This window comes from Rhinatrema bivittatum, chromosome 8 (assembly GCF_901001135.1).
Source record: "Rhinatrema bivittatum chromosome 8, aRhiBiv1.1, whole genome shotgun sequence".
Taxonomy (NCBI): domain Eukaryota; kingdom Metazoa; phylum Chordata; class Amphibia; order Gymnophiona; family Rhinatrematidae; genus Rhinatrema; species Rhinatrema bivittatum.
In genome coordinates, this window is record NC_042622.1 from 222,693,897 (window position 1) to 222,718,224 (window position 24,328).

The 24,328-nt window shown below is 53.3% G+C and overlaps 1 protein-coding gene across 3 annotated transcripts in view; it reads right to left on the bottom strand.

The window, feature by feature from the left end:
• The window catches only part of LOC115097688 (transducin-like enhancer protein 2), a 43,013-nt gene that overhangs the window by 17,963 nt on the left and 722 nt on the right, over positions 1-24,328 (bottom strand). Inside the window, exons 2-9 of one of the 3 annotated variants that reach the window (XM_029613641.1) lie at positions 24,170-24,267; positions 9,877-9,940; positions 8,420-8,464; positions 5,830-5,892; positions 5,245-5,319; positions 2,645-2,810; positions 1,849-1,865; positions 146-241 (exon numbers count right to left, since the gene is read on the bottom strand). In XM_029613641.1, the coding sequence (XP_029469501.1) occupies positions 146-241; positions 1,849-1,865; positions 2,645-2,810; positions 5,245-5,319; positions 5,830-5,892; positions 8,420-8,464; positions 9,877-9,940; positions 24,170-24,267 (624 nt within the window). Of the gene's footprint in view, positions 1-145; positions 242-1,848; positions 1,866-2,644; positions 2,814-5,244; positions 5,320-5,829; positions 5,893-8,410; positions 8,465-9,876; positions 9,941-24,169; positions 24,268-24,328 lie in introns of those variants that run through there. The other 2 variants (XM_029613640.1, XM_029613642.1) reach the window with 2 other exon arrangements.

A 24,328-nucleotide genomic window follows, 5' to 3' on the forward strand; every position in this document is an offset into this window, starting at 1 on the left:
AGGCCCACAGTGGAACCAGTCAACAGAAGGGCTGGACAGGCTGCGATGCCCCTCTGCCCCCAGCCGCTGGTTTATGACCAGGCCTAAACCAGCGGCTTCGGGAGCAGCGTGCGCAGCCGCCTTCCCCAGCACCAGATCTACTCACAGACTGCGTCGGGAGCTCCTTCTCTTCCTGTTTCATCCCCGCCATGCTGGCGTTCTCCGCTCCGCGGGGGCTCTCACAGGGACATGGGGACTTGCTCTGTAGGGACACCAGAGATGAGGGCAAGGTGGAAACACCCAGAGAAGGTCCCATGCCCGAAGAGCCATACACACAGTAATCCCTCTCTATAGCAAACTCCTTTGCAGTCAGCCTCGGTGTCTCCTCCTGCACTGTAAGGGGGCAATTCTGCTGTAACAGCCCCTCCGGCACTCTCGCCTCAGTGGATGGTTGAGAAAGGATCTGTTTTCTGCAGCTGTATCCATGGCGATCCCTGTACTTGGTCTGGGAGCGTCACCTGGACCCTCCCCCCCATACCTGCCCATGGGACACGACAGCCCCCCCCCCAATTCCCTGCTGCCTGCCTGTGGGAGAGCTCCAGGCCTAGCATAAGAACATAAGAAATTGCCATGCTAGGTCAGACCAAGGGTCCATCAAGCCCAGCATCCTGTTTCCAACAGAGGCCAATCCAGGCCATAAGAACCTGGCAAGTACCCAAAAACTAAGAAGATCCCATGCTACTGATGCAATTAATAGCAGTGGCTATTCCCTAAGTATAATTGATTAATAGCCATTAATGGACTCCTCCTCCAAGAACTTATCCAAACCTTTTTTGAACCCAGCTACACTAACTGCACTAACCACATCCTCTGGCAACAAAGTCCAGAGCTTTATTGTGCGTTAAGTGAAAAAGAATTTTCTCCGATTAGTCTTAAATGTGCTACTTGCTAACTTTATGGAATGCCCCCTAGTCCTTCTATTATTCGAAAGTGTAAATAACCGAGTCACATCTACTCGTTCAAGACCTCTCATGATCTTAAAGACCTCTATTATATCCTCCCTCAGCCGTCTCTTCTCCAAGCTGAACAGCCCTAACCTCTTCAGCCTTTCCTCATAGGGGAGCTGTTCCATCCCCTTTATCATTTTGGTTGCCCTTCTCTGTACCTTCTCCATCGCAACTATATCTTTTTTTTTTTTTTTCCTCAGGGACCCCGTTGTCTCTTCTTCACCGCACTGCCTTTGTGAGATTTCCTGCCCAGGGGGTGGGCGGAGAGAGTGCTCCCCATCTCCCAGCATCTCACACTAAGCTTGGATTTCCCCAATCAGTCAGATTTTTTTTTTGTTTTACAAATAGTAAACACGCACACTACTCTGGGATGTCTCACAGCAGGGGCAGCTGCAGGTGGAGAGCGCAGATGGGAATCAGGCAGATCCTGCCTCTCTAGAACTTTCTTTTCTGTCCTGGGGAGGGGGGGGGTCTCCCCTCCACTCACCAGAACTTCCTGCAGAGAGGCTGTCTGCATCCCCAGGGGCACAGTATTACCCTCCCCTCCCCCACCCCCCCCAACCCCAGGCCGCTGCGGTACACAGGTGGAGAGGCCAGAAATGCAATCCTGTTTCCAAGGCCTAAAACACCGAGACTCTGAGCCAAAGCTGCCCCCTCTCTAACACACGGAGGCAAGCGAGCTGATCCAAAAGCAGAGCACAGACTGCAGGTGGTTTCCTGGCCCAGTACCCCCTTTCTCTTTCTAAATGACTCTGATGCTGGAGCTGAAGTTTCAGGCAAGCCAGCTGCTTGCGGAACGTTTCTCTGGAGTTTCACGCCGCCCGGCACAGAGAGGTGGAAGGTTCAGGAGTGAGCGACTTACCCTGCAGGGTGTGGGTGCTGGCGTCCATCCCCCAGGGGCACCCCGGAAGCACCAAAGGAAAGCAGAGACAACACAGTTAGTGACAGCAGACCCCCCCGCGCGCAGACACAGCTCCCCCCCCCCCTTTCAGCCACCAAGGAATCCTTCGTTTTATGCAACAGACGGACCGCGCGTTCGCTTTTATCTCATCCAGGAACACGGGATGCGGTACGAGCTGAGCGCATTCTGGTCCCCAGTGGCCAAATCTTGAGAGAGGGTGGCTAACCGGGCTGAAGCGTAAAAGCCCCATACACCGCTGGTGTGTCACAGACGCCCGCACAAGCCGCAGGTCGTGTCGTCGTGCGAACGCCCTCAAGACACACGCGGATGCCACAGCTGTGTCTGTGGCGGTGGATGCAACAGCAGATATATATTACCCTACGGGCATTGCCAGGGCCAGCGGCGGCAGCCGAGGCTGCTAGTCCCAGAAAGCAGATTTGCCAGGACTCACCCAACACTTAGGTTCCTGGGAATTTGCAGAAATATAATTTTAGGTCAAGAGAGAGGCGACTTCCTTGAAACCCGTGAAGCCACCCTACCCCATGAACTGGATACCTGGTGCACGCTGGGACTAGTAACTTTCCAGCTGTGCCAGCCTCCAGGCTCACTTCTGCTATCTTTGACAAGTATCCCCTCCCCTGCTAGCCCTGGGTCTCAGCCCCGCCATCCTGTAACCTCTCGGGTGTCCCAGCCCCCAGCCTCATGTTTGCTGTCCCGAGCTGGTACCTTCCCTGTTGTGGCAGGGCTGCAGTCTTACCTCCATCCTCCTTCGTGCTGAGCTGGGACTGATTTACCAATGCTCCTGTCAGTGCCAGCAGCCCCGAGGTGGCAGTCCCAGCGGTGAGCCCAGCAGGCTGCATGCCCGAGGGGTGGGGGGTCACCGGGACAGCAGTGGAGTGGTGGGAGAGGTGCTGCAGTTGCTGCTGCTGGAAGCGAGATAGTGAAGGGTACTGGGTGTTATAACAGGACACACGGCAGCAACCGTTCTGCCCCACCCCCCACCCCCCACCCCTCATGCTCAGCCCTTGCTACCAGCATGAAATGGGATGCGAAAGAAAGTTTGTGGCTATCTGGTCCCCAAGTGGCCACCTTAGGACTGGCCGGGTCTTTACCCATCTGTAAAAACGTCAGTATCCATATGTCACATACCAGCTGATACCCCATCCCTATGCCCAACACTGCATGTACCCCATCCCCGTACTCTACACAGTGTGTATATATCTATCCCTACCCTGCACTGTGTGCACCCTATACCTGTGTCCTACACAGTGTGTATATATCTATCCCTACCCTGCACTGTGTGCACCCTATACCTGTGTACTACAGTGTGTATATATCTATCCCTACCCTGCACTGTGTGCACCCTATACCTGTGTACTACAGTGTGTATATATCTATCCCTACCCTGCACTGTGTGCACCCTGTACCTGTGTCCTACACAGTGTGTATATATCTATCCCTACCCTGCACTGTGTGCACCCTGTACCTGTGTACTACAGTGTGTATATATCTATCCCTACCCTGCACTGTGTGCACCCTATACCTGTGTACTACAGTGTGTATATATCTATCCCTACCCTGCACTGTGTGCACCCTGTACCTGTGTCCTACACAGTGTGTATATATCTATCCCTACCCTGCACTGTGTGCACCCTGTACCTGTGTCCTACACAGTGTGTATATATCTATCCCTACCCTGCACTGTGTGCACCTTATACCTGTGTCCTACATTGCATGTACCCCATATCTATTATCTACACTGCAGTACCGCTATCTCTGCCTTACACTGTGTGTACCCCATCCCCCTATCCTACACAGTGTGTATATATCTATCCCTACCCTGCACTGTGTGCACCCTATGCCTGTGTACTACACTGCATGTACCCTATATCTTTTATCTACACTGCAGTACCCCTATCTCTGCCTTACACTGTGTGTACCCCATCCCTGTATCCTACACAGTGTGTATATATCTATCCCTACTCTGCACTGTGTGCACCCTATGCCTGTGTACTACATTGCATGTACTCCTATCTCTGCCTTACACTGTGTGTACCCATCCCTGTATCCTACACAGTGTGTATATATATCTATCCCTACCCTGCACTGCGTGCACCCCATACCTGTGTCCCAGGCTGCATGTACCCCATCACTGCCCTACACTACGTGTACCCCACACCTGCACCCTACACTGCGGTACCCAACACTTGTACCTTACACTTCGTGTACCCCACACCTGCACCCTACACTTCGTGTATGCCACACCTGCACCCTATGCTGAGCATGCCCCAGGCTGTATGTACCCCATCACTGCCCTATATCTCGTGTACCCCACACCTGCGTTCTACATTGCATGACCCCCACACCCATGTTCTACATGGCTTTTATGTTTTTAATATTTTTTTCTATGTCTTTTATTTGTTTCATTTATTGTATTTATTGATAAATTGTTCTACAACTTGTTTAGATAATATGATTTGGGTTTTATGATTTAATTTATTTAATGTTAATTGTAATTATTTTTAATTGTACATCCTTACATGTGTAATGAAATTGTGATTAATCAAGGAATAAAATAAAATAAACTTGTACCCCACACCTGCATCCTACGCTGCATGTACCCCATTCATGCGTCCTGTGCTCAATTTACCCCAAACCTGTGCCCTACACATTACATGTATCCCATCCCTGCCTTGTGCTGTGTGTAACTCATAGCTGCACCCTAAGCTGCATTAAACCTATCCTTGCCCTATACAGTGTGTACCCTATACCTGGACCCTAAACTGTGTACTCCATACTTGTGTCCCATGCTTGATGTACCCCATACCTATGCTGCGAATATCCATAGCTGTACCCTACGTTGCTTGTACCCCCGTAGCCATGCCCTATGCTGCACGTACCCCTTTTCTACCCTACCCTGCAGGGAGCGCTGTTTCAGGGATGCATCACCCAGTCTCTGGAGATTTTAGGCCAGTCCTGGCATTCCTTAAATTAGGCATCTAGATCTTTAAAATATCAATCCCAGAGGTTTCCAATACCCTTCGAAATGCCTCCCCAAGACTACAAGTCTGCATAAACGTTCTAGCAGCTGACAATCTAATTAGACAGATCTGGCAAAAATAACTCTATTTTACCAGTTAAAAAGGTGCCAAAGCCTTTGAATCTTCACCCCAGTATGTGTCCAAATACATAATCCCATTTATAAACCTATTACTGAGGCTCACCGCAGAAACTGGTGCACGGGGGTCACGTGGCGCAGGGCAGAGCCCGAGCTGCTAACGTGTAGGAGAAGATTAACTAAATTACAAGCCCGGGCCGGCAGAAGGGGGAACCTCCCTGCTGTGTGCTTGTGCTCACCCCAATGGCAGCGTTCAGCTCCCCCATGGTCACCTGCTTGGCACGCTCCACGGCCTGGACCACCTGCTGCTGGTGCTGGAAGACACAAGGCACAGGAGGGTGAACGCCAAGAGCCTGTTGAACAGCCGTTGCGTTTCGGTCCCACGCTCCAGTTCCTCCAGCACTCTTGCCCCTCTCCCCGGGACGGCATCTTCCTCCACTCGGGTACGCTCAGCTGGCATCCCACAGGCCTGAACACCTTCAACCTCCAGGAAAGGCCTCGCCCGCCCCAGGCAGCCCTGGCGGTGAGGCCGGACCGAGCTTCGGGGGACCGGGACCCCTTCACACTGTGGTGGCTCTCTTTTCTCATGCAGCTCTCTCTCTCTCGCGCCCTCCCTCCCGGTCCCTCTGTCTGCTCTCCCTTTTGTTTTCGCGTTGGGATTACCTCATTTCTGCTGGGGTTCGGGGGGGGGGGGGGGGCCACAGGGGCGGCGGCTGCAGTGAGTTTCTCCAGCCACTATGGGGTCAGCTCCAGCTATACTGGTGGGGGGGGGGGATATCTCTCTCCTGTCTGCCCCCACCACACAAAGCGGCCGCGCCTCTTACCTCTTGTGTAAGGAGGGGTATGATCTGGCCGCAGATGGCACTTAACCTTTTCGCAATCTCGGCCTACGAGAGAAAGGAGTCGTGGTTAAGCCTGCGGGCCCCTAGTGAGCTCCCACGGGGTGAAATGCAGAGCTTTTTACAGAAATGGGAAAAGTTTCTCAAAGAGCGCTCTTAATTCCCACATGGTGCCCTAAGCCCCGTCACCCACTGTCCACAATACATACATCTCTGCCAAACAGTGACGTTCAGGTAAAGATCCCTCGGAAAAGAAAGGAGCTCATGCTGCAGGCACCCGGAAAAAAGGAAAGCACCGTAAATTAAATATACAGGTCTTCCGCTGCCCGCAAGCTCTTCTCACTCCATGAATCTTAGGGCACGTTCCTAGCCCTGGCAGGACTATTCCCTCCCACCCCCCCAGGTCCAGCATCCTCCACCTCAGAGATATTCTCTCCCTTCCTCCGCTGACCCCTGGGAAACAAGCAGCGACTGGAATCACTCTCGTCTGTTACTCTAAGGGTTCAAAGCAATCCCTAAACTGCTCCCACAACCTGCAGGCACCTCTGGGTCTCTGTGACACTCTTCTGCCCTTAATGAAATCCAGTGAGTAAGGGGGGGGGGAGCTCGCACTGCTACCATTGGTAATCTCCGATGGTTGCTGCATTCACAGCACTGTAAGCTCAGGCCCCCACAGGACAGACATAGCAGTAGCAGATAGATAAATAGATATACATATACATATACAAGCACACACACACACACACACACGAGCAGCAGCAGTGCAGGCCTCCCACACACACTGCGGTGGCAGTTACGTATCTGCTGTGTCTGTCCCGTGGGGCCCCCCCCCCACGAGTTTCCAGTGCTGTGAATCCGGCAGCCGTCACCACATCTGAACTTCGTGCTTTCAGCAATAAGATACCGAGGAGGCTGATCCCTAGGAGCTGAAAGGGAAGAAACTGCGCCAGAGCTCTCCAAGCTGCAGGGCGGCAGTCGGGTGCAGCCCCGGAGCCCTGGGATTCAGAGCTCCCAGGGGAAGCCTGCTGTCACCTCTCAGGATGCACGCATCCAAAGGCCTTGCTCTCCTGCTGCTGGGAAGTTTAAAATGATGCCTGCTACTCCTGGGGTTTTCCTAGCGCAGGAGTCAGCTTAACTTTCGTTTAGAAGAAAGCAGGTGGGGGGTACCATCCGTCGAGGGAAATGAATGCGGGTCTTTAAACCGACCTCTGCACTCCCTCACACGTTCCTGCCAGCACCGGACCATGCAACGCCAGCATTCTGGGGATCTTTCCCTCCTTACGTCCCAGAACGACAAAGGAAGGATCCCAGCCCAGCTTAGCAGCAGCTAGATTTCCCCTGCAGAAGCTCCAACATCTCTTCCCACTGGCTGAATGCTTGTGAGTTGCACCGCACCAGTCCACCCGGATCACAAACAGAACTGGTCCCGGCCTAAATGCAGGCAGCTATCCCGATGACAATCATTATGGCTGTCTGGAAATGCAGATCAGTTTGCTGCCCACGCTGGAAGGCAGGAATTATATACTTCTGGCCTAATGCTTGCACCTCATGCTCCCGGGTGGACCTGCACACACCCTGTCAGGCTCCTGGACCTTGAACCGCAGATCACAGGGATAAAACAGGCATGTAGCCACATTTGTGCCAGTGAGAGATCCAAGGTCCTGCTGCAAGATTTCACACGTTCATCAGGGTCTCTCAAGCACACAATCTACATAAAATTATTCAAAAGAGTGTACAGGCTTCTTATCCACTACTGGGTGACAATATGGAGAAACTATCCAGTCCTAAAGGTGACAGGCTCTGAATCCCTGTGCCATTCCCCTGAGACCTCCCCTGCTAGAGGTGACAGCTCTGAATCCCTGTGCCCATCCCTGAACCCTCCAGTGCTAGAGGTGACAGGCTTTGTATCCCTGCAACCATCCCCTCAGTCCTCCGGTGCTTGAGCTGGCAGGTTCTGTATCCCTGTACCTGTCCCCTGAGCCCTCCAGTCAAGTGATGGTCTCGGTTTCCCTGAATCCATCCTTCCCCTGAGCCCTCCAGTGCCTCAAATGACAGGCTCTGTCTACCCGTGCCCACTGCAGCTGCCTTAAAGGATTATCCTAGGCCCAAGCAGTTATTAGGAGGCCAGGGACCAGTTCCTGGTGAGTGCCTGGCCCTAGGTTCTCTCACTGTGTGTTTTGGGAGAAAGGTTGAGCAATTCTTTTGCACTGAGCCAGGTCTCAGGAGCACAACACTGGAAGCCTGCCTGGGAGAGCTGGGCCACAGGGCCCTCTCCCAGGCAGGTCCAGAGAAAGCTTCTACTAGGGAATTAACCCTGTCAGTGCTGTCTCCTCCCTAAGCTGTCAGAACTGATCCCTAATGCCTGGAGCCTGCCCGGTGATCCTTCTATTGCGCTGGCTTCCTTGGGCAGGCCGCTGACCAGCACTCACATTCTGCTGCTGTGCCGTACGCAGACCAGCTGAGGAGAACCAACAACAGCTTTGGTCGGCGGGCAGCCCAGGCGTCCCCGGAATAATCCGTGGCAGCAGGCCAGGCTTCCCTGGGGCGGGAGTGGTTCGCTGCTCACCTAACTCACCTGCTTGTGCATTTCGATGTTGAGTGCATAGGACATCTCGTAGTACTGCGAAAGCAAGAGCAAAAGTGGAGAGAGCAGTCAGGGCCCGCTGGCAACAAGGGATGCTCACACCAGCCTCCACCACTGTGGTGCTAAGTGACCTCACAACGGGACCCGCCCCGCCCGTCCCGAGATCCTTCCAAGCCCCCCGTGCGGTGCCAGTGGCGTGAAAATCTGCCCTGAATGGATCCAGCAGGGAGGTTAATGCCCCAGGAGGTGCCAGCTAATGTCCCCTGCAATTGGTGGCTTCCAGTAGTGGGGTATCCTGAAGGGGTCTGTGATGCAGGGGAAATGGAAGAGCCTCGGTTTCACTTCCAGCCCCGTGGCCCGCTCAGTCGCCAGGAGATGCCTACTCCGGCCAGTCTCATTTTGGGGTTCTGCGCAGTGCCAGAAATGGGCCACGGGAAGAAATCTGAACTAATGGACTTCGCCAGCCATGTTCATTTTCAGTGGTGGTGTCACTATAACCCTCTAAACCAGGATGCTGACCACGAGCCCGCACCCCCCAAAAAAAAAAAAAGCTTACAATCTAAGGCCATGATTAACTCAGGTTTCCCTTCCCGGTCTGTGTCTGTGAGGAAAAAAAAAAAAGCTTAGTAAATCAGGCCCCAGGGTAGGCATCTCTGAGGTAAGGAGCAGCAATGGGAGAAGCAGGATTTGAATCAATGACTCCTAGTTCCCTGTCCTCCCACCATAAGCCTGGGTGGGCTGTGCCCCTTTCACCCTAGCCGGCCGAGTCATGCACTTTTCCACTAAAACTTCCGCACTGGCAGGCACTAAATGGGTCCAGGTTTGGCTTGCTCTGAGGACACGAAGCACTGTCAGGTGAGATCTTCGCATGGGCAAGGGGTTTCAGCCCTGCAACCTGCCAGGCAGATGGGATTAGTTTGCTCAGTATTCCTCCCTTACTGACCAAAGACGCCAGTTTGTATCTTCCTGCCCACCCCCACCAGCAACAACTGCCTCCAGCAGAGAGGTGGCTACAAGGCTGTTTGCTGCCACCCGAATTTACCTCCTGTGGGGGAAAGCCCAGAGCAGGTCAATTATCTGTCCCCAAAGAATCTGAAGTTAGGCCGGGCAGTGACAATGCAAACAAAGGATTTTAGTTTCAATTGGTAGAGCAGATTACCAGCGGTCTCCATCTTGCCAAACACATTACCGCTTTGCCATGTATTACACAGATCCTACAAATGAACATCCCTTTCCCGTGGATAGCAGGGCGCCGCCTCCCGGGCCTGATTGACAGATCCCATGACAGCATGGCTAATTCATCCTGCTACCTACGGAAACATCGTTTAGGGTAAGCAAACTTGCTTTTTCTGAGGCAAGCTTTCATCGGTGGAAACCCATTGAGCTCTCTGCCAGGGGGATCCCAAACATGTAGCCGTAGCCCCACCTGTAAGAGTCTGGCTCCTTACCATGACATAATGCCTCTGAATTTCAGTCTTCTCGCTTGCCAGCTTCTCACACTCCAGCTTCAGGCTGCAAAGAGAAGATTCATCCTCACAATTCGGATCCAGCACCACTCTTTGGACCTTTCCATAGATAATAATTTAACACCCACCCTGAGACTTCCTGTTAGCCCTCCCTGAAATTCATCTTCAAAGCCAATCTAAGATTCAGAGACTGTCATCACCAGAACCTACCAAGAAATAAATTTCCAGAGAGCCACACTCACTACCCACCAAGGAATCCCTTCCCAGAGACCCACACTCACTACCCACCAAGGAATCCCTTCCCAGAGAGCCACACTCACTGCCCACCAAGGAATCCCTTCCCAGAGACCCACACTCACTACCCACCAAGGAATCCCTTCCCAGAGAGCCACACTCACTACCCACCAAGGAATCCCTTCCCAGAGACCCACACTCACTACCCACCAAGGAATCCCTTCCCAGAGACTCACACTCACTACCCACCAAGGAATCCCCTCCCAGAGAGCCACACTCACTACCCACCAAGGAATCCCTTCCCAGAGACCCACACTCCCTACCCACCAAGGAATCCCTTCCCAGAGACCCACACTCACTACCCACCAAGGAAACCGTTCCCAGAGAGCCACACTCACTACCCACCAAGGAATCCCTTCCCAGAGAGCCACACTCACTACCCACCAAGGAATCCCTTCCCAGAGACCCACACTCCCTACCCACCAAGGAATCCCTTCCCAGAGACCCACACTCACTACCCACCAAGGAAACCGTTCCCAGAGACCCACACTCACTACCCACCAAGGAATCCCTTCCCAGAGACCCACACTCACTACCCACCAAGGAATCCCTTCCCAAGGACTCACTCTCACAATCCACCAAGGAATCCCTTCCCAGAGACCCACAATCCCTACCCACCAAGGAATCCCTTCCCAGAGACCCACAATCCCTACCCACCAAGGAATCCCCTCCGAGAGACCCACACTCACTACCCACCAAGGAATCCCTTCCCAGAGACTCACACTCACTACCCACCAAGGAATCCCTTCCCAAGGACTCACTCTCACAATCCACCAAGGAATCCCTTCCCAGAGACCCACACTCACTACTCACCAAGGAATCCCTTCCCAGACACCAACACTCACTACCCACCAAAGAATCCCTTCCCAAGGACTCACTCTCACAATCCACCAAGGAATCCCTTCCCAGAGACCCACACTCACTACCCACCAAGGAATCCCTTCCCAGAGACCAACACTCACTACCCACCAAGGAATCCCTTCCCAGAGACCCACACTCACTACCCACCAAGGAATCCCTTCCCAGAGACCCACACTCCCTACCCACCAAGGAATCCCTTCCCAAGGACTCACTCTCACAATCCACCAAGGAATCCCTTCCCTGGGACCCACACTCACTACTCACCAAGGAATCCCTTCCCAGACACCAACACTCACTACCCACCAAAGAATCCCTTCCCAAGGACTCACTCTCACAATCCACCAAGGAATCCCTTCCCAGAGACCCACAATCCCTACCCACCAAGGAATCCCTTCCCAGAGACCCACACTCACTACCCACCAAGGAATCCCTTCGCTGGGACCCACACTCACTACCCACCAAGGAATCCCTTCCCAGAGACCCACACTCACTACCCACCAAGGAATCCCTTCCCAGAGACTCACACTCACTACCCACCAAGGAATCCCTTCCCTGGGACCCACACTCACTACCCACCAAGGAATCCCTTCCCAGAGACCCACACTCCCTACCCACCAAGGAATCCCTTCCCAGAGACCCACACTCACTACTCACCAAGAAATCCCTTCCCAGAGACCCACACTCACTACCCACCAAGGAATCCCTTCCCAGAGACCCACACTCCCTACCCACCAAGGAATCCCTTCCCAAGGACTCACTCTCACAATCCACCAAGGAATCCCTTCCCTGGGACCCACACTCACTACTCACCAAGGAATCCCTTCCCAGACACCAACACTCACTACCCACCAAAGAATCCCTTCCCAAGGACTCACTCTCACAATCCACCAAGGAATCCCTTCCCAGAGACCCACAATCCCTACCCACCAAGGAATCCCTTCCCAGAGACCCACACTCACTACCCACCAAGGAATCCCTTCCCAGAGAGCCACACTCACTACCCACCAAGGAATCCCTTCCCAGAGACCTACACTCACTACCCACCAAGGAATCCCTTCCCAGAGACTCACACTCACTACCCACCAAGGAATCCCCTCCCAGAGAGCCACACTCACTACCCACCAAGGAATCCCTTCCCAGAGACCCACACTCCCTACCCACCAAGGAATCCCTTCCCAGAGACCCACACTCACTACCCACCAAGGAAACCGTTCCCAGAGAGCCACACTCACTACCCACCAAGGAATCCCTTCCCAGAGACCCACACTCACTACCCACCAAGGAATCCCTTCCCAGAGACTCACACTCACTACCCACCAAGGAATCCCCTCCCAGAGAGCCACACTCACTACCCACCAAGGAATCCCTTCCCAGAGACCCACACTCCCTACCCACCAAGGAATCCCTTCCCAGAGACCCACACTCACTACCCACCAAGGAAACCGTTCCCAGAGACCCACACTCACTACCCACCAAGGAATCCCTTCCCAGAGACCCACACTCACTACCCACCAAGGAATCCCTTCCCAAGGACTCACTCTCACAATCCACCAAGGAATCCCTTCCCAGAGACCCACACTCCCTACCCACCAAGGAATCCCTTCCCAGAGACCCACAATCCCTACCCACCAAGGAATCCCCTCCGAGAGACCCACACTCACTACCCACCAAGGAATCCCTTCCCAGAGACCCACACTCACTACCCACCAAGAAATCCCTTACCTGGGACCCACACTCACTACCCACCAAGGAATCCCTTCCCAGAGACCAACACTCACTACCCACCAAGGAATCCCTTCCCAGAGACCCACACTCACTACCCACCAAGGAATCCCTTCCCAGAGACCCACACTCCCTACCCACCAAGGAATCCCTTCCCAAGGACTCACTCTCACAATCCACCAAGGAATCCCTTCCCTGGGACCCACACTCACTACTCACCAAGGAATCCCTTCCCAGACACCAACACTCACTACCCACCAAAGAATCCCTTCCCAAGGACTCACTCTTACAATCCACCAAGGAATCCCTTCCCTGGGACCCACACTCACTACCCACCAAGGAATCCCTTCCCAGAGACCCACACTCACTACCCACCAAGGAATCCCTTCCCAGAGACTCACACTCACTACCCACCAAGGAATCCCTTCCCTGGGACCCACACTCACTACCCACCAAGGAATCCCTTCCCAGAGACCCACACTCCCTACCCACCAAGGAATCCCTTCCCAGAGACCCACACTCACTACTCACCAAGAAATCCCTTCCCAGAGACCCACACTCACTACCCACCAAGGAATCCCTTCCCAGAGACCCACACTCCCTACCCACCAAGGAATCCCTTCCCAAGGACTCACTCTCACAATCCACCAAGGAATCCCTTCCCTGGGACCCACACTCACTACTCACCAAGGAATCCCTTCCCAGACACCAACACTCACTACCCACCAAAGAATCCCTTCCCAAGGACTCACTCTCACAATCCACCAAGGAATCCCTTCCCAGAGACCCACAATCCCTACCCACCAAGGAATCCCTTCCCAGAGACCCACACTTACTACCCACCAAGGAATCCCTTCGCTGGGACCCACACTCACTACCCACCAAGGAATCCCTTCCCAGAGACCCACACTCACTACCCACCAAGGAATCCCTTCCCAGAGACTCACACTCACTACCCACCAAGGAATCCCTTCCCTGGGACCCACACTCACTACCCACCAAGGAATCCCTTCCCTGGGACCCACACTCACTACCCACCAAGGAATCCCTTCCCAGAGACTCACACTCACTACCCCCCAAGGAATCCCTTCCCAGAGACCAAAACTCACTACCCACCAAGGAATCCCTTCCCTGGGACCCACACTCACTACCCACCAAGGAATCCCTTCCCAGGCACCTACACTCACTATCCACCAAGTAACACCTTCCCAGAGACCCACACTCACTACCCACCAAGGAATCCCTTCCCAGAGACCCACACTCATTACCCACCAAGGAATCTCTTCCTGTCACGCTGCCTGGCCGCCGCAGTCCCGCAGCCGGGTTCACTCACCCCCGACGCTGGCTCCCTGGTCTGGGACCGTCCTCTCCGGCGGCGGGCAGCGGTTACCACACACGTTCTGCTCTCTCGCCTCCTGGGTCACCCCGCGCAGTGGGGAGTTCCTCCGGGCCCAGCTAGGCCTCTCCTCCATCACACAGTCAGACGCCGCCGCTGTCTCCTCTCCGACCCGACGGCCTTAAGTGCGCGCGTGCCTCTTCTGGATTTAAAGGGACCGTGGCTGGAAAGCCACCCACCTCCCCTTCTGATGACGTCTACAAACCTCCCTATATAAGGCAGGCTCTGGCAGTCAGAGCTTGCCTTGGCACCAAGTCTCCATGCTGTTCAGCTGTGTTCTTCGTTGCCTTCGTTCCAGTAACTGTTCCTGATCCTGCTTCAGTTCCAGTACCAGTTCTTACCTCCTACTTCCCATCGGACAAATTCCCCTAGCTCTGATCTTTCGCCTGGACTTGACCTCATGCACTGCCGCCTGCCTCTGACCTCTCGTCTGGACTGTTCTCCGTACCAAGTTGCCAGCCTCTCACCAGTCTCCTGGATCAGCCTCTCAGTCTCGTCAGCTGCCAATCTGCAGCTGTACCTCTTCGACAACCGCTATCCTCTGGTGTGTCACCCTTTAGCCAACCTATGGGATCATCCATGCAGAGGCCCACCTAAGACCAGCTGGCCCCGGCATCCAAGGGCTCAACCTGCAGGGAATGAGGCCGGTACTGGTGAAGCTCCAGCTGGCCTCCGCTTCCCGTCCGGCCTCGCCTACTGACGGTGGGGACCTGTGGGGGAAACCCCCACAGGTGGCACCAACACCACCTCAGGCAGGGTCCACCTCCACAACAGGTTGCCAAGACCCATGGACCCAGCGGAGGCTCCCACCATCCAGGCCATCCCAGGCCTAGCTCTCAAGATTCAAGAGCAGCAATGGCTCCTTGAGGCATTGGCAGCTTCTATTGAACATCTAAGCAGTCGACTGGATTCTCCTCCGGTCCCAGCAGTCACCACTCCAGCCTTGTCCAGTTTGTCGTCACAGGCAATCCCAGTCAGAGCCTCGGTCTCGTTACCAGCTCCCCCATGCTTCAATGGTGATCCAAAGCTGTGTTACATGCAGTTCGCTCTTCAGCCAACTGTATTCCAGGATGATGCCACGAAGATTATGTTCATCCTTTCACGGTTAGAAGGCAAGGCGCTGGCATGGGTTTCACCGCTCTGGGAGTGGTCAGACTCTCTTCTACAGGTGCTTTCCCACTTCATGTCCATGTTTCGAAGGACCTTTGATGATCCTGGTCAGCAGGCCACAGCCAGTTCTGATCTCTTACACCTCTAGCAGGGACGCCGGTCTCTCAATGACTACACTATAGAATTTCACACCCTTGTGGCAGAACTTGGTTGGCAGGAGGACTGCCTGCGATCCATCTATCTGGATGGGCTCTCGCCTGACCTTAAGGATGAACTTGCCGCCCGTGAGCTCCCAACTTTGCTCGAGGGCCTCATCGACCTTACAGGTCGTATCGACCACCGACTGCAGGAACGCAATCGAGAGCTTTGGATTCCTCATCGTGTTACAACGGAGCGCTCCCGCTCCCCTCCGCTCGAGGAGACACCTGTGATTAGGTGCTCCCCTGTAAGCAAATCCAAAGAACCTATGCAGCTAGAGTGAAGACGCCTTTCTTCAGAGGAACGCCTCAGAAGGAGACAAGCAGACCTCTGTTTGTACTGCGGTGCCGCAAGACACCGATTATCAGTATGCCCGATCCATCCGGGAAACTGTCGAGCCTAAGTTCGGTAGGGGTCCTGAACTTAGGCGCTACTTGTCCGGCCCTTCAACTGACTCTTCCCTTTACCCTGTCTTTGGACTCTCATTCCTTTCCAGCATTTGCTCTGGTTGATTCTGGAGCCGGCGGGAATTTTCTGATGAAGGACCTCGCTGTCCGTTTGAGAATCCCCACCAAAGATATTGAGAAGTCATTACTCATTGCCTCCATTCATGGAGATCCTCTGCCCGGGAGGATCACACATCCTTCCCTGTTGGGGTCAAGATTGGAGTCCTCCATGAGGAAGAACTCGAGTTTTATATTCTTGACAAGTCCATCCACCCAGTGGTTCTTGGCTTACCCTGGCTCCAGCAACACTCACCCCAATTCAACTGAACTACCTTGCAATCATCTGAATGGAGTGCTCACTGTTGCAACTCTTGTATAAAAAGGGTTCAACCACCCTCATCGCTGCCGATAGCAGTCACAGTTCCCGGCCTTCCAGCACCTTATGCTGACTATGAGGATGTATTTTCCAAACAGAAGGCGGACGTCCTTCCACCCCACCGGAAGTTTGACTGTCCAATTGATCTCTTGCCGGAGACAGCGCCTCCTAGGGGCAGGACCTTCCCGCTTTCTGTCCCAAAAACTAAGGCCATGACGGAGTATATCCAAGAAAATTTAGCTAAAGGATTCATCCGACCCTCCAATTCGCCCGCTGGTGCAGGTTTCTTTTTCATCGCCAAGAAAGATGGGCCATTACAGCCTTGTATAGATTACCGAGGCCTAAATGCCATCACTCGTAAAGATAAATATCCTCTGCCTTTGATCAATGAGCTATTTGATCGTCTCCAAGGAGCTATTATATTCACCAAATTAGACTTGAGAGGAGTTTATAACCTCATCCGCATCTGACCTAAAGGTATCTGGAAGATCGTGTTTAACACCAGAGACTGGAATTATGAATATCTCGTCATGCCCTTTGGCCTTTGTAATGCTCCAGCGGTGTTCCAACGTATGATAAATGAGATATTCCAGGACTTCCTGTACACCAAAGTAGTAGCTTATTTGGACGACATCCTTGTTTTTTCTAAGGACTTATCTACCCATCGCCAGGATGTTTGTCTAGTGCTCCAATGTTTAAAAGACAACCACCTAAATGCCAAGCTAGATAAAAGCTTGTTTGAAAAGGAGAGCTTACCTTTCCTAGGGTACATCGTCTCTAGGCGTGGCTTCACCATGGTCCCCAGCAAACTCCGAAGCATTCGCGATTGACCCCAGCCAGTAGGCCTACGTGCACTTCAAAGATTTTTAGGCTTCGCGAACTACTACCACCATTTTATCGCAAACTACTCTACCAACGCCACGCCCCTTACGGCGCTCACTCATAAGGAGATGGACACCAGGAACTGGACTCCTGAAGCCATTTCAGCTTTCCAAGCATTGAAGAAGGCCTTTCTACACGGTCCCTGCTTACGACATCCGGACCCGACTCGCCCTTTTGTCATAGAAGTGGATGCCTCCTCTGTCGGAGTAGGGGCGGTTTCCTCTAAGTGCACTCTACACCCTTGCTCCTTTTTTTCCCACAAGTTCTCTGCTGCGGAGTGCAACTATACTATAGGTGATCGTGCACTCCTTGCTATTACACTCGCCTTGGAAGAGTGGCACCCTTGGTTAGAGGGCGCACAACATCGCTTCACAATATTCACAGATCACAAGAATCTCAAGCATCTTCGACACGCTCAGCATCTCAATGCCCGGCAGGCCTGCTGGGCTCTCTTTTTCACTCAGTTCGACTTTGATCTGAGATATTAGCATGCAGAAAACAACCAACGGGCTGATGCACTGTGCCGCTCCTTCGAACCCGAGGATTTTCCGGAAGAACCCCAGAATAAATAGATCCTGCTCGCATCTATCTTTCGGCTGCCTTGACTATCCCTGCTGGGAAGATGGTAGTACCACGCAGATTCTGCGAGCGAGTATTAAAATGGGCACACAATGACCACATAGCTGGGCACCCTGGGCGTGTATATACCTTGTCGTTCCTCCAACTTTATTACTGGTGGCCCACTATGATAAAAGATACCTGAGCCTATGTGGATTCCTGCCCCACGTGTGCGCAACAGAAGCCACCCATGGGACGACCCTGGGGATTACTACAACCTCTGCCGGCCTCCAAGGAAGCTTGGACTGACCTGTCTACGGATATCTTAGTCGACTTTCCAAAGACCCACAGTAACACCATAATCTGGGCTGTAATATACAGATTTTCCAAGATGGCACATTTTGTTCCTTTGCCCAGCCTACCTTCTGCTCCCGAGTTGGCACGTTTATTTTTTCTTCATATATTTCACCTGCACAGGCTTCCGCAACACATAACCTTGGATAGAGGTCCTCAATTGATCGCCCTTTACTGGCGCTCCCTTTGCAAGAAGTTTGGTGTTTCTTTGGATCTAACTACAGCTAACCATCCACAAGCTAATGGCCAAGCCAAGCACAAAGCATTTCTACGGGCTTACTCCAATGAACAACAAGACAACTGGTCTCAGTTACTCCTGTAGGCCGAGTTTTCCCATAACTTGCACGTCAGCACTTCCACAGGAGCTTCCCCTTTTCTCCATTGTCTATGGGAAGCAGCCATGGTCACCTCTTCCGATGCCTCTGGCAGTTGCATCGCCTGTGGCTCAGAGCACTGCTGAGGCTTTACACGCCCCTCTGGACTCATACAATGAAAGACTTCAAGAAGCAGCTAATAGTGCCAAGAAGTCCACCGACATTCATCGTAGGCCAGCTCTTTAGTTTCAACCAGGTGACAAAGTGTGGCTTAGCACACACCACATTCACCTAAAACTTCTGTCTCAACGTATTGCTCCCAGGTACATTGGACCTCTTCTGGATTTAAAGGGACCGTGGCAAGAAAGCCACCCGCGGGCCCTTCTGATGACGTCTGCAAACCTCCCTATATAAGGCAGGCTCTGGCAGTCAGAGCTTGCCTTGGCAACAGTTTTCCACGCTGTTCAGCTGTGTTCTTCGTTGCCTGCGTTCCAGTACCTGTTCCTGATCCTGCTTCAGTTCCAGTACCAGTTCCTGCTTCAGTTCCAGTACCAGTTCCTGCCTCCTAATTCCCTTCAGACAGATTCCCTTGGCTCTGACCTCTCGCCTGAACTTCTTGTGCATTGCCGCCTGCCTCTGAACTCTTGCCTGGCCTCAACCCTGTGCCTTGCTGCTTGCCTCCGACCTCGCATATAGACTCTTCTCCACATCAAGTTGCCACCCAATCGCTAGTCTCCTGGTTCAGACTCTCAGTCTCGCCAGGTGCCGTTCCGCAGCTGGACCACCTCGACAACTGCTGTCCTCTGGTGTGACACACTTTTGCCAACCTATGGGATCATCCACGCGGAGGCCCACCTAAGTCCAGCCGGTCATGGCACCCAAGGGCTCAACCTGCGGGGAACGAGAGCTGGTATTGGCGAAGCACCAGCTGGCCTCCGCTTCCCATCCGGCTTCGCCTCCCAACAGTGGGGACCTGTGGGGGTTTCCCCCAAAGGTGGTGCCAACACCACCTTGGGCCAAGGGTGTACCTCCGCAACATGTCCCAGAGACTCACGCTCACTACCCACCAAGGAATCTCCTCCCAGAGACCCATGTTCACTACCCGCCAAGTAATTCCTTCCCAAAGACCCAGCCTCACTATCCACCAAGGAATCCCTTCCCAGAGACCCACACTCACTACCCACCAAGGAATCCTCTCTCAGAGACCCACACTCACTACCCACCAAGGAATCCCTTCCCAGAGACCCACACTCACTACCCACCAAGGAATCCCTTCCCAGAGACCCACACTCACTACCCACCAAGGAATCCCCTCCCAGAGACCCACACTCACTATCCACCAAGGAATCCCTTCCCAGAGACCCACACTCACTACCCACCAAGGAATCCCCACCCAGAGACCCAGCCTCACTATCCACCAAGGAATCCCCTCCCAGAGACCAACACTCACTATCCACCAAGGAATCCTCTCTCAGAGACCCACACTCACTACCCACCAAGGAATCCCTTCCCAGAGACCCACACTCACTACCCACCAAGGAATCCCTTCCCAGAGACCCACACTCACTACCCACCAAGGAATCCCCTCCCAGAGACCAACACTCACTATCCACCAAGGAATCCCTTCCCAGAGACCCACACTCACTACCCACCAAGGAATCCCCACCCAGAGACCCACCCTCACTATCCACCAAGGAATCCCCTCCTGGAGACCCACCCTCACTATCCAACAAGTAATCCCCTCCCTGAGACCCACCCTCACTATCCACCAAGGAATCCCCTCCAGGAGACCCACACTCACTATCCACCAAGGAATACACTCCCAGAGACCCAAACTATCCACCAAGGAATCCCTTCCCAGAGATACACACTCACTACCCACCAAGGAATACACTCATAGAGACCCACCCTCACTATCCAACAAGGAATCCCTTCCCAGAGATACACACTCACTACCCACCAAGGAATCCCCTCCCAGACACCCACACTAACTACCCACCAAGGAAACCCTTCCCAGAGATCTACACTCACTACCCACCAAGGACTCCCCTCCCAGACACCAACACTCACTCTCCACCAAGTAACACCTTCCCAGAGACCCACACTACCCACCAAGTAATCTCCTCCCAGAGACCCACACTCACTACCCACCAAGTAATCTCCTCCCAGAGACCCACACTCACTACCCACCAAGTAATCACCTCCCAGAGACCCACACTAACTACCCACCAAGGAAACCCTTCCCAGAGATCTACACTCACTACCCACCAAGGACTCCCCTCCCAGACACCAACACTCACTCTCCACCAAGTAACACCTTCCCAGAGACCCACACTACCCACCAAGTAATCTCCTCCCAGAGACCCACACTCACTACCCACCAAGTAATCTCCTCCCAGAGACCCACACTCACTACCCACCAAGTAATCACCTCCCAGAGACCCACACTCACTACCCACCAAGGAATCCCTTCCCAGAGACTCACACTCACTACCCAGCAAGGAATCCCTTCCCAGAGACTCACAATCACTACCCACCAAGTAATCACCTCCCAGAGACCCACACTCACTACCCAACAAGTAATCACCTCCCAGAGACCCACACTCACTACCCACCAAGGAATCCCCTCCCAGAGACCCACACTCACTACCCACCAAGGAATCCCTTCCCAGAGACCCACACTCACTACCCACCAAGGAATCACCTCCCAGAGACCCACACTCACTACCCACCAAGGAATCCCTTCCCAGAGACCCACACTCACTACCCACCAAGGAATCACCTCCCAGAGACCCACACTCACTACCCACCAAGGAATCCCTTCCCAGAGACCCACACTCCCTACCCACCAAGGAATCCCTTCCCAGAGACCCACACTCACTACCCACCAAGTATTCCCTTCCCAGAGACCCACTCTCACTACCCACCAAGGAATCCCTTCCCAGAGACCCACACTCACTACCCACCAAGGAATCCCCTCCCAGAAACCCACCCTCACTATCCACCAAGGAATCACCTCCCAGAGACCCACACTCACTACCCTCCAAGGAAACCCTTCCCAGAGACCCACACTCACTACCCACCAAGGAATCCCTTCCCAGAGACCCACACTCACTACCCACCAAGGAATCCCTTCCCAGAGACCCACACTCACTACCCTCCAAGGAAACCCTTCCCAGAGACCCACACTCACTACCCACCAAGGAATCCCTTCCCAGAGACCCACACTCATTACCCACCAAGGAATCCCTTCCCAGAGACCCACACTCACTACCCACTAAGGAATCCCTTCCCAGAGACCCACACTCACTACCCACCAAGTAATCCCTTCCCAGAGACCCACCCTCACTATCCACCAAGGAATCCCTTCCCAGAGATACACACTCACTACCCACCAAGGAATCCCCTCCCAGACACCCACACTAACTACCCACCAAGGAAACCCTTCCCAGAGACCTGCACTACCCACCAAGGACTCCCCTCCCAGACACCAACACTCACTCTCCACCAAGTAACACCTTCCCAGAGACCCACACTACCCACCAAGTAATCTCCTCCCAGAGACCCACACTCACTACCCACCAAGGAATCCCTTCCCAGAGACCCACACTCACTACCCACCAAGGAATCACCTCCCAGAGACCCACACTCACTACCCACCAAGGAATCCCCTCCCAGAGACCCACACTCACTACCCACCAAGGAATCCCTTCCCAGAGACCCACACTCACTACCCACCAAGGAATCCCCTCCCAGAGACCCACACTCACTACCCACCAAGGAATCACCTCCCAGAGACCCACACTCCCTACCCACCAAGTAATCCCTTGCCAGAGACCCACACTCACTACCCACCAAGTAATCACCTCCCAGAGACCCACACTCACTACACAAGGAAACACAGAATGTGTCAGCAATTAAGATTCATTAGGCACATTTAGCCTCCCTAGTGTTGCTCCTAGTGCAATGCCGTACACCCCAGCTGACCTCTGGTGTCATCCTCACTCCTTCCCTTCTACAGATTATCTGTGTTTCTCCCAGCCTTACTTGAATTATTTTCTGTTTCCAACACTGGTCCATGAATCCTACCCTTTCCATGAAGAAATATTTCCTGACACTGCTCCTGAATCTCACCCTCCTTGGACCTCTTACCTTCTCCTCTTGTTCTAAAGAATTCATTTCTCTGAAAAAGGTTTGCTTTTTGTGCCCAATTCATACTTTTTGAGGGATCTGAATGTGTCAACATATGTCCCCAACTCTCCTTTCCTCTAGAATATACATACTTAGGTCCTTAAATCTCATCTCATAGATATTTTGGTGCAGAACCTGCACTATTTTGGTTGCCTTTTTCTGCACTATGCCCAGCTGTCTAAATCCTTTCAGAGTTTCAGCCTCCAGGTCTCCTCAACACCCTGCACAGAAACATTATCACCTTGTTTTCCTGCTATCCATCCTCACTACCTTTCAAGGAATTCATGCCCTGGCAAACTCTTTCCTAAAACTAGCAGAGAACTTAATCCCTAGAGATTAACTGGCCATGCCCTGCAGATTCTTCATTTCCCCTAAAGACTGCCTTAAAACCCAACAGAGAGGAGTCATTTAGCAAGGGATAGGACACACTTCATTATCTTTTCCTGTCTTAACAGACCGAACTGGAAATGCCAGCTTCCAAGACCTCAGTGTGGAAACGCCATCCCTCCCCAGTGAAGAGAAGTGAGAGGCCTGGACTCCCACCCACTCAGAGTACACCTTACGCTTCCTTACCACAACCTCTCCTGATATAAACTGCTGCTCAGAAAGAACTTACAACTATTTAGACCTCTTACACCATTGCCCCCAGGGCTCAGCCTCTGCACCTGTCTCACTGCTGCCTCCATCGCCCCCAGAGCTCAACCTATACTCCTGTCTCACTGCTGCCTCCATCACCCCCAGAGCTCAGTCTCTACATCTGTCTCACTGCTGCCTCCATTGCCCCCAGAGCTCAACCTATACTCCTGTCTCACTGCTGCCTCCATCACCCCCAGAGCTCAGACTCTGAACCTGTCTCACTGCTGCCTCCATCACCTCCAGAGCTCGGGCTCTACACCTGTCTCACTGCTGCCTCCATCACCCCCAGAACTCAGCCTCTGAACCTGTCGCACTGCTGCCTCCATCACCTCTAGAGCTCGGGCTCTACACCTGTCTCACTGCTGCCTCCATCACCCCCAGAACTCAGCCTCTGCACCTGTCTCACTGCTGTCTCCATTGCCCCCAGAGCTCAGGCTATACACCTATCTCACTGCTGCCTCTATCGCCCCCAGAATTCAGCCTCTGCACCTGTCTCACTGCTGCCTCCATTGCCCCCAGAGCTCTGTCTCTACATCTGTCTCACTGCTGCCTCCATCGCCCCCAGAACTCAGTCTTTGCTCCTGTCTCACTGCTGCCTCCATCACCCCCTGAGCTCAGTCTTTGCTCCTGTCTCACTGCTGCCTCCATCGCCCCCAGAACTCAGTCTTTGCTCCTGTCTCACTGCTGCCTCCATCACCCCCTGAGCTCAGTCTTTGCTCCTGTCTCACTGAGGCCTCCATCGCCCCCAGAGTTCAGCTTCTGTATCTCACTGTACCCTCCATTACCCTCTAAAGTCTCTGCATCTGTTGCCTTCCTCCCTACCTTCTCTTTTCTTCCTGTAACGTGAGTTCACTGGCTCTGATATCTGGCTTGTCTTTTCAAGCTCTGTTCCCCCCTTTTCCTTCTATTTCCAACCTCAGGATGTCTCCTGCTTTACCTGTGATACTGAGCCTGCAGAAACTGGAATTCTTCCTTAATTCGATCACACATTTCCAAAATTGAAAACTTGAAGGGCTGCCCAGACTGGAGAGGAGCCTACAGCAATAAAAAGAGCAATTAACCCTGTAGTTAATAATCTCTGTCCCCTAAGCAGCCC